This window comes from Thermoascus crustaceus, assembly GCF_041956765.1.
Source record: "Thermoascus crustaceus strain CBS 181.67 unplaced genomic scaffold VTN00scaffold_11, whole genome shotgun sequence".
Lineage (NCBI taxonomy): Eukaryota > Fungi > Ascomycota > Eurotiomycetes > Eurotiales > Thermoascaceae > Thermoascus > Thermoascus crustaceus.
In genome coordinates this window covers 504,092-518,075 of record NW_027192537.1, presented here as the reverse complement: position 1 = coordinate 518,075, position 13,984 = coordinate 504,092, and the positions used below count along the sequence as shown (strand labels likewise).

Here is a 13,984-nt window from a genome sequence, read left to right as displayed (position 1 = left end):
GCAGAGGTGGGCCATGAGAACGACAGGCCGTCACCGATTGAGGTTTTGCTGAGGGTTCGCAACATAGGTATAGATCCAAAGCTCGACGGGGCGAGAAGCTAGAGGACTTAGGAAGCAAGAGTACCGTGAACAATGGTGATCTTTAAATATAGGTACCCCATAGCGAACTCCATGATCACGCAATCGCCCCTGCAAGGTTGACCTGAGGACGTATGATCGGATTTGGAATGATTAGAGCGATTTTCCTGTTCTGGACCCCAGATCTCTCCGGCTGACGACCGCAATGTGGACCTAGAAGAACCAATCATGCTGTTGCAACTCATCCAAGTTTATACCTAATCAAGTCAGGACTATTGACGATTATATAAACTTGTGTGTGATTTCTTTATGAGGATGTTTGATCTGACTCATGTGTTCCTGGTGTCTGGATTTTGGATAATGTCTGTGTTTATGACCGCAATGGAGAACACATTGATGAGTCTATCAAGGCCAGAACTCTGATGCATACACTACATGGGCCATCTGGATGGTCCAGAGGGAGATTATGATAAAATCCTTTTCCGCGTTCTTTGGAGGGCGTCTTGTACATACAAATGGGAAGGCAGTTGTGTCTATGAGGTTGTTCCTGGTACTTGCAATGCGCTGGCTAACTATGTATTTCTTAGGTCTGAAAGATGTGTTTCAGAATTGCTGCTAACTAATATTAACATATAGTAGAATCGTGGATTGAGCTTCGATTGGGGAACATACCTAGCTATCTCACTTGCCGGTCGATAGCTATTTCAATATCATTCTTGCAATCTATATGCCCACTTACTAACTTGAGCAATACCTTACAACTATGTCGTTCAAAAGAAAGTCAGCAAGAGAATGACGAGGAACCAAGAATAAAACAAATACCATGTGAAGTTGAGAGCAATAAGGTGTAGAGCTTCAGAAAACATTATGAATGCCTCCATCAACGTCTATCCTAGCTCTGCCATAACGTGCGACAAAATGGGCATGTTGGTAACAAATTTTCTTCGCTGCGGTGGTCGATCCACTCGCGGAGACAGCCTCTATGGAAGTTGTTCCCACACTGCGCTCTGCACCAGACGAGGTTCTCATGAGATGAGTTGTCGTCCTGGAGAGCGGACATGCAGATACCGCAATCTCCTTCAATAGGCCTGCGGGTGACAGTATCTTGATAGGTGGAACCAGAAGGGGTTGCAGGATTCCTGGTCGATGATGTACCATTTGTATTTGAACGGGCCGAATTAGATTGGCTTCTATCAGGAGAAACAGATTCCCGTCTCCGCTCTGTCTGAGCCATCTCCCCTTCTTGACGGTGTTGCCCCGTTGCTCGTTCTCCTTCTAACTCCGACCGCGGCCTCGAGCGAATAGATAATGTGCTTTCTCTCTCGGTATCTCTTAGGTTCTGTCCAGAGCTCTCTGTTAGACGAGTGCTTCTCTGCTCGTCATCAGTCGATTGAGTGACAAGTCGGACCTGTTCACCTGGGACATTTGGAGTGCTCTCTGGTGGCGGACCCGTTGCTCGGCTATGTTGTGCAAGAAGACGGTGTATACGGTTGAGCTCATCCAAAGTACAGGAGACATATTCCGAGAGGATCTCATATTGCTCTCTCAGACCAGTCTCGTCCCCAAATTCGAGCCCGTTCTCGTTTTCGGCCAGTGAGATTGTCCGTGCTTGTCTGAAAGAGCGGATTTCCCTCTTCCAGCGGGCTGTCAATTCTGATGCTTGTCCCTGATGGTTTTTCTTGCAGAGAAGGAGCGGAGCTATAGCGTCAAGCTGACTGTCAATTGATTGTCCTGCTGCCAGTCGTCTTGTCCCTTCGGCCAGAAGCGAGCAGGCATGGCTGCGATTTGCAGCGCTGATCGGATTGCGGCATCGGCGACCCCGGGACAGTGCAAAGCCAATGCAGTGAGATTCGATGTCGGGGTGGACACCCAGAGATTCCGACAGATCGCAAGGGAAAGCACGTTCAACCGTTATGTGAGGCATGGTACAGTACAAGCCAAATCGTACGTGTTGATAACAACAGAAGAACAGAAGAATCAGGTTTTGACTGCGATGAGAGAGAATACTAAATCAAATAGTAAGAGGAGTTTTCTGTTCAAATGAGGCAATAGATGACCTATATCTGCCGCAAAAGTGAATCAAAATTTAATTTGCAGGATTGTCTGATTATACTGTAGAAACTGAAGTCATTCATGACACTTGCCACAGATGGGCCATGGCCATCTTCTTATAGGTACATCTCTGTCACTGAAGAATAAAGCAAAGGGAATTGATGTCCCCGCCGCATAGATCATACCGTGGCATTGTAACTGTGGCGCAGACAAATCCAACAGCACTTGGTATGTCTCCTGTAGAATTGATGGATGAAAAAACTGCACAGCCACTTGCCGGTAGTAGTAATGATGGAGGTGCATAGGCTGTTTCGCGCCGGAATTTACCAGCAAGGGCCGTTTGATTTAGCATCTTGCCTGGGGTACCGTAGTAGTTCATGCGTAGGGACGAATAGAGTCTCTGAGCCAGCTCGACTGGCCAGAAGGTGTGGCTCACGGGGGGAAACGTACTCCATGCTCTGTAGCAAGGCAGTGATTCCTGAAGCTGGGAGGTTTGCAGGGAGGTATCACTGCCCCAACATGTGCTAGTCTTAGACAGCGGTGACTATTGGTTGTCAGTCAATCCCTGGCGCTTATCTTTGCAACAAACAGGCTATTTTGACATGAGCTGGCGCCGGTGTTTTAGATAATGCATGTCTGCACAAGGCGCACTTGGTAACTAGCTAGAGGCAGAACCGAATTCAGCCGGCTAAAGTCCGACCAATGGCCCCGTCCCCTTCTGATTCACCCAGCTCAGGAGTCCATTGCACGAGCGGGTTCAATATCTATGGTGCGTAACATTTAGCTACGGAGCCCTGGAAAGCAGCTGATAGCCTTGGATCAAGGTTGTATTGGATGGTGATGCCCTTGGATTCTCCTCGGTTTTTCGAAATGCGCTCTGGAGTCAGAAGATAATTACCACCTCTTATGGAACTCTTGAAATACAGATGCCGAAAAGCGGTCCAGCCATCCTAGGGGTAACGGGCGTAATTGAAACTGTACATGATTTTTTTTCTTTCCTGTAGCCTTGTCTCCAATTACTTGTGCATGCGTCTCTCCCCTCCAGGATTCAATCAACTCGACAGTAGTTTGTCGAAACTTCCCTCTCTCAAAGCTGCTAGGCAGGACATCCTGGGCAACGAAAGTTTTGACAACCTGCTATATGTGGATTATGGAATGCCTCGACACCTTGAGCTCTCGCTGCCAACTATTGAAAATATCAGGGCAAGCCCTGGCTCCAACGAGCTAGCAACTAAAGGCAACCTGGAACTCAACGACAAGCAAGCAAGTGAGGAAGCAGCAAGGTAGCCTACTAATCCATCGACATGATTGAGGCTGCGATGATCATCAAGACACAACGTGCTAGTATCGTGCTAGTACCTGCAAATTTATGGGAGATGAAGTTAAGAAAAGACGAGGACATCTTTCCGTGCTTCGACTCCAGGATGGGTCGACAGACCTTCGGCCTGGATTTAGCCACTGTTTGTCAAAAAGACTCGGCACACTCCATGGAACTGCCAGGCGTATCGAGAATAACTTGAACAGAAAGGGCTCTGCTAATTAGCGTGCATATATACCAAGCGCCAGTACAGATAGGTACATATGCAGACCCAGTTATCGGATTTAAGATATTCTTTGTTTCCCGACCGATTCTTCACGCCCTCATAACAGCTTCAGGTGCTGACTACATAACAGATACTGCCCACAAATTCATACAGCGTCAAAATAGTTAACTAGTAACACTAATAGCACCTGTATGATGTCGCTGGTATGTCTTGTAGTCTGCATGTTTCGCTGATGCTAATCGCAAGTGATTGGTTCTCTAGATGGTTGTCAGCTGCGCCAGTTAAGTAACCGCACAGCCTTGTGAGCTGGCGATCGTAGTGTCTGTCGATCCCTCGGAATACAATATTGGCATTCACCTACCTCTAAGCCCCCGAAAGGGTCAGAAGTATCGCTGCTAAGACTCACAAGCTTATCCTCCTCGTGTCTTTTTATGATGGCGGACACCTTATCCATCGCCGGCAGTGTCGCCGGCCTCATCAGCCTCAGCATCGAGGTGACAAAGATCGCCAAGAAATACGTTAGAAACGTAAAATCAGCACCTGAAGAGATTAAGGACCTAGCCGTTCAAGCTGAGGCACTCAGCGACGTTCTCGCGAAGCTTCGAGACGATGCCGCGGAAGATGTCTTCCAACCCGACTCTTGTCTCTTCTCGGTTTTCAAACACTGCAATAGTCAACTAGGAAGACTTTGTGAGAAGCTAAGTCACTGGGCAACTCCAGAAAGCCGACTGGGCGCTGTGCGAGATAGATTCATTAGGTGGCCACTGGAGAGGAAGGAATGCATAGAGACCGCCAGCCGTCTCCATGAATGTGCGCAGATATTCCATCTCTATCTGACACTTTCTAGCCGGTCCTCCAGTGTCCGTTATCACGAGGCTCTTCTATGTTAAGACTCTAATCAGGAGTTACGCCCACATGCCGACTTCAGTGGATATTTAGAAATTCCCACTCTGGTAATCGGAGAATCCCAGGGGATGGTAGAGGCCTAAAATGAGCTTTTAGGCTGCGCCGCAGAAAAGATCCGGCGTTGATTGGAGTTCTATACTGGCCTTGACCTCTCCATGGGTTAGTGATATGGAGGAGAAAGGCAAAAAAGGAGCTAAATGCTTGGCGACAACCGTAAAAGATCTGGAGCAGATGAGTCTGGCCATGCCTGGTTTCATGCTAGCACTTCGGACAATTTAGCGAGTAAACGCATAACAAATGTGCTAAATGGAGGGCTTGTCTGGCAGGCTTCGGGCTCACCGTCGAGGTGATCTTGACTGTTGCACTGAGAGGTCCATCAGGCTCATCACCGGGCAATTCGCCTGGATTACCATCCATAGTGATAGCATATTGGATACTCTTTATGATCTCGTGAGGCCGGGGCGAGGAGGAAAAAGCGCAGGTTAACTCTCCGCCGGTGCAACGCCATCTCGATCCATCAGAGTAGCGTCGCTCCTCATTCCTTTAAAGTACGCCACATCGGTCAAGTACCTCGGCCATATCTGAGGGTAACCAGCCGGAACGGCATAGCATGGTTAGAAAAACAGTGGCCATTTGCACGGAGATTTCCATAGAACTCGTCTTGGCAGAAAGCTTCAGTATTTGGCGTCGGGAAGAAGCAAAAAAGGCTCACTTGGCTATTCCAGATACATTTGCGCAACAGTGATTTTTCATATTTAGATGTGGACATGGTTGATCTGAGTATTCACTGCATGGAAACCCGGTTCGCACCTAGGATCCAGCCAAACGATCTCTTCTGGTGAGCAATAGCGGTGCGCTCTCTCTGCTCCCGGACCTGAATCCTCGAGGCTGCTTTTGTGGTCACCCTGGGAGTTTAAAAATCGTTCTTGGAACATGCCTTCAGCAGACAGACTCTATTCGTCCATGTATCCGAGGCAGAACATGCCCTCGAGTTGTTTCACGAAAAATCCGATAGTCGGGGAAAAGGTATTCCACAGATAGTGAACACGCAGTTGCCTGATTTTTCATGGATCATATTAGTCACCAGTAATTGCTAAAAGCGTCGCCTACTGGAAGAGGACACATAGACGACTAGAAAGCAAGTAGTGTATACAAATAAAGCAAAGAGATATCATATATGTAAGACATAGTCGCTTCGTTCCTTATTAATATAAGACAGCATCAGAGTTCGAGCTGGACAAGGTCCTATGTGCAGAAATAAGGAATCAAGAAGACACTCTGTTTTCTGCGCCAGGACACCCGAGACACCATCCCGATGAGTAGTCTGTAAACCAAGTAGATGGGCACATTGAACTTTAGAACAACTCTCCAACTCAGAGGGGAAAGGAGGCGAAAGGAAAAAGCTCATGACCGAGTAAACGACAAAATGCAAGCAGCAGAAGGGTGTATATATGAGTTTCAGAGCATGGACAGACGGCTTGAAACACAAAGGACGAACCCGCGAAGGTGATATCAGACATGACTGGAAAGCATAAGCATGAAATATCCATCAGTGGATGAGACGGATGAGAACCATCAAGCGTGGGAAAATTCCTAGTGTGCCACATAATAGATGGCTGTGAAGGCTGTGACATGGCACGTAACGGTCTTTATCCCACCTTTTCACCGCAAGATTCATCGAAGGAAACAAGACAGAAAACTTCATAGTCGAAACTCTTCAGGTTCCTGCCCTCAGAGCCCTCAACCTTGCACCAAGCCCATCCTCAATTTCCGCATCTGCCTGCTTTGTGTCCTTGACGTCCTCCTTCGGCGCGGAATCTGCCTCAAGCGCCATGCGCAGATCCACGCCTGCTTCATCTGCAAGCTGCTCCATCAACTTATCGACCTCTGATTCACCTTCCGCGCCGTACTCCTGCATCGAAACGCCCTGCGCAACATTCTCGATGGCACTGCTGGCAATCTTGAAGTCTTCAGAACGGGCCAGAAAGTTATTCGCATGGGCTAACAGGTTTTCAAGGTTGACGCTCTTCGAGGCAGCATCCAGGCCCTTGGAGGCTAGTGCAAGGGTTCGGGAGGTATCGCGCGTGCTCTGGGCGGCTTTGAGCTCGTTGATAATAACGTCCGCGCGGGCGGCCTCCGCCTTGAGTGTCACCTGCCGTTTCTTTTCACGCACTGCCGAGCCTGCATGGATTCGTGCGATTTGGAATTCATGATTCTTCATAGCCCTATCGGCCTTAGCCTTCTCTGACTTGTACGTCGCTTCAGCGCGGGCAGCTTCCTTCTTTAGACGGTTCGAATGCAGCTGTCAACCGGACGAAACCCATAATTAGCAAGGTTCGGAAAAAGTGTATGAAGTAGGACATCAGATGAAAGGTCTGCTCCGGCGAAGCAGCACGATGACTAGGTAGTGAAGTAGACGAAAGCGGGGATATTCCTCACCTTCACATTGGTACGTGCCTCGAAAATAGGATCCCTCTGAACCATTTTGAAAGAGTGCAGCTAAATAGCATAGGAATCGCGGACTGATATTGGGAGGTGGGTGGAACTTGAGATGAAAGCTGAATGAGGGGGAGGACGGAGGCAACATCGGAGCCATCTCCCCGCGGTCCGTTCGGCGCCTAGAAGTTCTGGACAATGGCACTTTGGCAGGCAACGTCATGCGGCAAACTTGCACCTCTTCCAGTGTCTTGAGATAGCAGACGCTAGATAGTAGACTCCTCCGTATCAGTCACAGAGAGGATGATACATACTACGCGCATTTAGGCTTATTTACAAACGTCCGTCTTTAAACGTGCAGTGAGTAGTCAAACAAGGGCTGCTAGTTTAGGCGACACTTCCAGGTCTCAGGACTCCAGCCGTTTAAAAAACGCATCACACTGGGCACGATCGCTTTACTTCTAAATATCATCAAAGCTACAAGAAAGATCGTGATGAAGCATTAAGCTCTATTATAATTCATTTCGGTATTAGTATACATTAGCTCTTCAGCATGGCTTCCCCGTCAGTAGATACGCGAGACTCTCGCCAGGTCTCAAACTCCCTGAACTCCGTGAACTCCCGTAATGGTTCTCATAGCTACTCCATCGGGCTTTCCTGACCCGGAACTGACCATTCGAATACTGCCTCCGACGTTTCCTTCCAAGAGAATCAATCGCCCACGCCAAAGTCAATAACAACTCCCAATTCTGTTGCTCTGTCGGGCCACCGGCTGCCGATCCAGTTTTCTGGGAGAAGCGCTCACTAGCCGCTAGCTGCAATGCTCTGCCCGTCGCATCGCGAAGTGGACGCGCCAAGGCTGGGCTGCACTCCAGGAGCCTGGTGAGAAGCTTCATCCGGAAGACCGATCGACGAGTCGACGCCGTCGAGGGCGACAGGCTCGGGGTCGAAATCAACCAGAGAATCAAAGGGAAATGCTGATAGATCTCCTCCGTTGAGAATGTCAAAGGAGAGCCCGTCTTCAACGAGTGAAGAATCTGGCTCAGCGGATGAATCACTTTGGAATAGGCGGCGGAAGTCATCGTCAGAAAGAGGAGCTGCAGAGTTGCCTGCAGCGTGAGACTCATGGCCCGATCCGAGGTCAAAAAGCGGAAGCGCGCTCCCAGATCCTTCGAGTCCTGCGACTGACACTGCAGGTCACACAACATCGCTGCAGGATGTTGTGCCATGTCGGAGGACTCAGCCAGATCGGAAGGCTTCATGCTCGGGGAGTAAGCGGTAATGGACTGAGGCGGGAAGGGAATTCGGTCGAGAGAGACTTCATCACGCTCTTGTTTGAACAAGGTGGGAGTAAGAGTTGGAGAGGCTGTGGTGGAAGAGACAGACTTCGGGGTGTTGCTTCGGGAACCGCGAATCTCAGCAGACAGCTGAGCGACTTGCCGGTTTAGACGGCTGTTCTCCGCTTCCATCTGCGCCAGGCGCTGAAGCAAGAACTCATTCTGCTGCTCGATCCTCTTCTTCTCGCCCTCGAGTTTTTCTACCTCGAGCCTCTTGCGTTCCCGAGAGGTCTGCGCAGCAGCACGGTTCCGAAGAACCCGCTCGATGCGACGTTGCTCTTTCTCATCTTCCGTCTTGGCTCGTTTCCTGAAGTCCTGTTAGTACTCGACATCATTAAGCTGATGTAATGCAGTCAGACATACCGTGGTGGGAGGTTGGTCTTGGGAATCGGGAGTTCCTGACCCCATGACTTCCTCTTCTTCACTGGCTTCTTCTCCTCTGGCTTGGTCTCTTCCTTGATATCGGGGGCTTTCAGAGAGGTTGCCGCGGGAGAGACAGTCAGCTGGGGAATCTCCGGACCTGGTGTGGCCGACATGGCGTCCAGCGGAGAGAACAGGTTATCCATCATGCGCAGTGGACAGGGTACACTGTCCTCGGTCGAGCTCGTGATCGCGTTTCTCTCGGGATCTTCCTTCGTATAGTCGTTGGTAGAGAGTACCGATCGAGGATGTCCACTTGATGAATGTTCAAGGCGACTGAGGCCACGGTGTCATCACGGTGGGATCCAGAGCATGACTCCGATGGCCAGTACAAATTGAGACGAATCAGTCGAGGAAGACTGGAAAGGACAGGTGTTCAGAAGATTGTGAGGTAGAAGCCTGAGGGTCAGAGGAAGCGGTGGTCGAGGGAGAGCCGCGGCTCTTTTAAAGGCCAGCGTGGTCACATCGGCCGCAAGGGAGGCGCGGTCCCGGCGTGTCGGGGGCCGGTATGGTACGCTGGATACGGAGTAACGAAGTTACAGCGGGATACGTGGGGGCCGTGCAGGCTGTGCTGGCAGGCGCCTACTATTTTTACCCACTTTTTGGCAGGCGAAGCAGGTATCAGGCCCTTCACCGACTCTTCTGCTGTTACGGACCATTACCTGTCCTGTAAGGTAAACTCTGCGCTGTCAGGGGCGAGTCTGGCCCCAGCTGTGCCCCCTGGAATGACGAGCCCACCGCCGAACCCACTTGAAACGCCCTCGATCCCGCCGTTTCATCCATACGGAGAACAAGCGAGTACTCTGAATGCCCCTCGTGTTACGTACGCAAGACTAACGCTGCCGTAACACGAGCCGCTCTCAAAGGGATCATTATTGGTCTTCTGCAGGCGGCATATGAAGTGCAAGGACTCATGGAGCTTCTTCTCCTTCAACCGCAGGTGCTTGATTCGCCACGACAGCGGCTCGGTTCTGGATCTGGATTCAGCTGAGTCTCACAAACACTATGCAGTACACAAATTGCCAGACACAGCCCACGGAGTCGCCTATTATTGGAGTTCACTCCGTGTCGCCAACAATGCTACCAACATGCCAACAACGAGTGAGTTGTCTTAGGTAGTATTTCTCCGCGTTCCGTCTGAGCTTGACGAATATGTCCTCCAGTACATACAATGTCACTGCAGGTGTCAAGTATGGGCGCACCGATTCGGGATCAATGAGCCTAGACTAGGAATCCCGTCTACTCATCTTCAATATCTATTGTGATATTTATAGTCAGAATGAGCCCATGCCAAAACTCGAAAATACACTTCATCAAGGAATGATGATAGATTGAGCTGAACGTCAGCATAAGCATGTGCCGTTACTAGCATCAGGTGCCTGTTGGCTTTCCGACTCCAGAACTGCACCTTCTTTCCTATCAGGCTAAATCAGGTGCATAAATGACGAGACACTGCCATCCAACATTTACCGGTAGTCGAATGTACATGTACAACATGTATCTTCGCCAGACTAGCGCTTCATCATGATCAGCCATTGGTCCCACGATGGATTGCCGCAGCATCTGCAGGTTCACTGCCCCGCAGGGCTGCGGCTTGGGAGCATGCAGTGCAACCTTTTGCCAAAGTCAAGAAGGCAGGTGTCTAGGAGCTACAAACTGCAAATTCTTTGCTTTGTCTTTTCTCGATATCAGAAGCGCATCCCTTCCCTGGCCGACAATGGCGGATATCCTAGGAACTGCAGTCGGAGTGATCTCGCTGGGTATTCAGCTTTGCGATTCGTTGCTCAGGTATTATCACTCTTTTAGCAACTTTCGGGAAGAAACGCAGGCAACATGCACCCAGATAAAGGACCTGCAGAACACGTTGCAAGCGTTGGATGACACTATAAAGAGATACGGTTTCAGCCCAGAGGCAGTGAAACAGATCCAGAAAAACATACAATCATGCAGAATAGGCAATGATTCCCTGGAAGAGGAACTTAGGAAATTCATGGACGCCTCTTCTCCCAAGGGTCTACGGCAACAGCTGTTAGCGCAGGGAAAGCGACTCCTATACCCGTTCAAGGACAGTACGCTGTCGAAATTACAGGCAACGGTTGCTGAGATGCGAGACAACGTATCCTTAGCTATCCAGATCTTGTTGCTCGATAGTTCTGGTACCACGCAGACGCAGGTCTCTGCACTTGGGAAGGAGATGTCCATGTTGGCCTATAAATCAAACGCGATAGAAGCATCTGTCTCCCAAACCGGGTCTGATATAAAGCTTCTGCTTCAGGGCCGTGTTGATGACATCCGTCAGCAAATCAGAAACTGGCTCGATCCTATTGATACATTTTCCTTCCACAAGCTTCTGCAGAAACAGCGCCAACCCGGCACAGGCAAGTGGCTTCTCGACGGCGTTGACTTCACCCAATGGAAGACCCAATCATACTCCTTCCTGTGGGTGCACGGGATACCGGGTTCTGGAAAGTCTGTTTTATGCTCTACAGTCGTTGACAGCCTCCTTGAATATTGTAGGACAGACCAGAGTCTTGGTATTGGCTATTTCTACTTCTCATTTGGTGACCAGAAGCGCAAGCATGCGCGTGAAGATCTGTTACGAGCTTTAATTTGTCAATTCTGGGCAAGGTTAGGTCAGGAGTTTGCTGAGGTAGAGCTGCTGTACAATACATGCAAATGCGAGGACCGTGGTCCTACGTTGGATGAATTGGAAAATCTCCTTCAGAGCCTGGTATCCGAATTTTCAGAGGCTTACATTGCCATCGACGGCCTTGACGAATGCCCCGAAAGGGAGGATCTTTTGGATACGATCTTGCAAATGGTGGAATGGAGATTGAGCAGCCTTCATTTTATCGTCTTCAGTCGCCTTGAAGACGATATCGAAGAATTCTTTCAACAAGTAACGACTCACAGAATACGGATTGAGGATAGAATAGATGGTGACATTAAACTCTATGTCCAAGGTCAACTCAAGAAGGATATAAGGTTAAGAGAATGGCCAGTGGACGTGAAACGAGATATCGAGGCCAATGTTACAGAGAAGGCTAACGGGATGTGAGTACGCTCGTCTACTCTGCGACTAGCTAATTCAAACCGTCTAAGGTTTCTTCTAGCTACACGCCAGCTTGAACTTATCCGAAGGAGCCGTCGACTCAAGGATCTTAAGGAATCTCTTGCTTCTCTGCCTAGAAGGGTCTTTGAAGTATACGAACGGATATTGGCGGCAGTTGATGAAAACGATGAAAAGGATCTGCAATGGCTCCTTTGCTGGCTGGCTTACTCGGAACGAGCGCTCACACTTGACGAGGCTGCGGAAGTTGTGGCCATAGACTGCGGTGATGAAGGGGAATTCCCTTCTGTTGACATTACTCTACGATTCAGAAGCCCTCGAGAAGTGCGCAGAATCTGTTCTAGTCTGATAACAACGCGAAAGACGCTGTGGCCCTGCGATAAACAGTTTAATTACAAAACCGTTGAGGTTGTCGTGTTTGCTCATGCGACTGTGAAAGAGTATCTTGTGTCTGAAGATATCCGCAACAGCACTGTGTCGAAGTTTTGGCTTTCCAAGAATCTTGCCCAGGAGCTCATCTGCGAGGCTTGTCTTGCTTATATTTTGCAGTTCGATACGGAAACTTCCCTCAATGAAAACACGTTTAATGAGTGGCCGTTAGCCCAGTATGCCGCACACTATTGGCCGTTACATGCAAGGATAATTGATCCAGGACATTGGACAAAGCAGCTGGAGATAATGTGCATAAAACTTCTCGATTCTCCTGTTTGCCTTTCTAACTCCCTGCGTATCTGGGACGCGTCGCGCGAGGCTTACTATATAACTGCAAGCTCACCGGCTACTAAACTGACACATCCAACAGCGCCTATTGACTTCGCTGTGCGGCTGGGATTATGCCGAATTGTGGAACTGCTACTAGACAAAAATCGGGAGGCACCCAATTCCGAGGATATGCTGTCATTGCTTCTACTTGTGGCTGCAGAAAACGAGTTCGACGTTCGTGCCTTAATCACGATGTTACTTGATCGAGGTGCAGACGTTCACACACGAGACGACATGGGCCGTACTCCTTTGCATCGCGCGGCCTCTGTAGAGAACTTCGAAACGGTTCGAATTCTACTTGAACGAGGTGCAGATATAAATGCGAAAGCACCTCTAGGGTTCACTGCTTTGCATGACGCCGTTTTCAAGGGCCGGTTGTCCACTATCCGGATGCTACTGGACCTCGGTGCAGATATTGAGGCGGCTGACGACATGGGTCAAAATGCCATACACTGGATCATCTCCTTCCCGGAGCACGCACCTGCAGTATTGGAGATCTTACTCCGATACGGTGCAAACATCAACGCGAGGGACGATGTAGGGGAGACAGTACTCCACCATGCCGTTGGACAAGGCGCCAAATTGATTCGTATTGTCGAACTTCTGCTTCAACACTCAGCAGACACTAATCTAGCCAGCGATGATGGAAATACTCCACTGCATTCAGTATGTCTCTACCAAAACTGCCCCGAAGTGATCGACCTGCTACTCCGCCACGGTGCGGACATCAACGCACGCAACAATGATGCGGAGACACCCCTTCACCTGGCTCTCAGAAATCCCAACCTCTCGGCAGCGATTGTGGAATTACTTCTTGAACATGGTGCTGCCGTTAATCACAAAGATTCTGGTGGCCTTACTCCGCTGCATGTAGCTGCCCGTGTCGCTGACCCTAAAGTTGGACCCGATATCATCACGATCCTCCTTTCGCATGGAGCAGATATTGATGCAGAAGACGAACAATCAACTACCCCACTCGAAATGGCTTTTCTCCGCGGGTGTGAAGCAAACGCCTCCCTGCTTCTCGATAAGGGCGCACGTCCTACGTCTGAGGAACTTGTGGAACGATACCGCAGATGCAACTTCTCCACCCTACTTCGCGAGGCTGAAGTCGAAGTTGAGAGAGAAAAGAGGATGGCTGATGGCGAAGCGCGCTCAGATGAGAGCAAAAGAAACCATGACGAGTTTGTCGATCTACAGCGGGAACTCGACGACATTACCAGGACACTGCGCCATGAAGGGGCTAGCAGAAGAACGGACGATAGAATGTCTGCTTTGCTGCCGAAGATCACGAAATTTACGGATGAGGCCCTCGCAATGGCGGGCCTGAATCGATGAAGCGTCTCCTTCCCCAGTCGCAAAGCAGATGTGACCTCTGG

At 49.7% G+C, this 13,984-nt stretch overlaps 5 protein-coding genes across 5 annotated transcripts; 2 read left to right on the top strand and 3 right to left on the bottom strand.

Moving 5' to 3' along the window:
- Positions 1–970: 970 nt before the first annotated feature.
- VTN00DRAFT_2902 (uncharacterized protein) lies at positions 971–2,002 on the bottom strand (the record flags this gene model as incomplete). The annotated part of the gene is made up of 1 exon (XM_069429160.1): positions 971–2,002. One exon carries the CDS (start codon positions 2,000–2,002, stop codon positions 971–973), a length of 1,032 nt encoding a protein of 343 aa, XP_069283314.1.
- A 2,106-nt stretch (positions 2,003–4,108) lies between these two features.
- Positions 4,109–4,613, top strand: VTN00DRAFT_2901 (uncharacterized protein; the record flags this gene model as incomplete). The annotated part of the gene is made up of 2 exons (XM_069429159.1): positions 4,109–4,364; positions 4,522–4,613. The coding sequence occupies 2 exons, from the start codon at positions 4,109–4,111 to the stop codon at positions 4,611–4,613; spliced, it is 348 nt and encodes a 115-aa protein (XP_069283313.1).
- A 1,684-nt stretch (positions 4,614–6,297) lies between these two features.
- On the bottom strand, positions 6,298–7,064 carry VTN00DRAFT_2900 (uncharacterized protein; the record flags this gene model as incomplete). Its single annotated transcript, XM_069429158.1, has 2 exons — positions 6,298–6,882; positions 7,020–7,064. The coding sequence occupies 2 exons, from the start codon at positions 7,062–7,064 to the stop codon at positions 6,298–6,300; spliced, it is 630 nt and encodes a 209-aa protein (XP_069283312.1).
- A 500-nt stretch (positions 7,065–7,564) lies between these two features.
- Positions 7,565–8,889, bottom strand: VTN00DRAFT_2899 (uncharacterized protein; the record flags this gene model as incomplete). Its single annotated transcript, XM_069429155.1, has 2 exons — positions 7,565–8,660; positions 8,717–8,889. 2 exons carry the CDS (start codon positions 8,887–8,889, stop codon positions 7,565–7,567), a joined length of 1,269 nt encoding a protein of 422 aa, XP_069283311.1.
- Positions 8,890–10,763: 1,874 nt separating this feature from the next.
- VTN00DRAFT_2898 (uncharacterized protein) lies at positions 10,764–13,943 on the top strand (the record flags this gene model as incomplete). The annotated part of the gene is made up of 2 exons (XM_069429154.1): positions 10,764–11,827; positions 11,876–13,943. The coding sequence occupies 2 exons, from the start codon at positions 10,764–10,766 to the stop codon at positions 13,941–13,943; spliced, it is 3,132 nt and encodes a 1,043-aa protein (XP_069283310.1).
- Between the last annotated feature and the right edge of the window lie 41 nt (positions 13,944–13,984).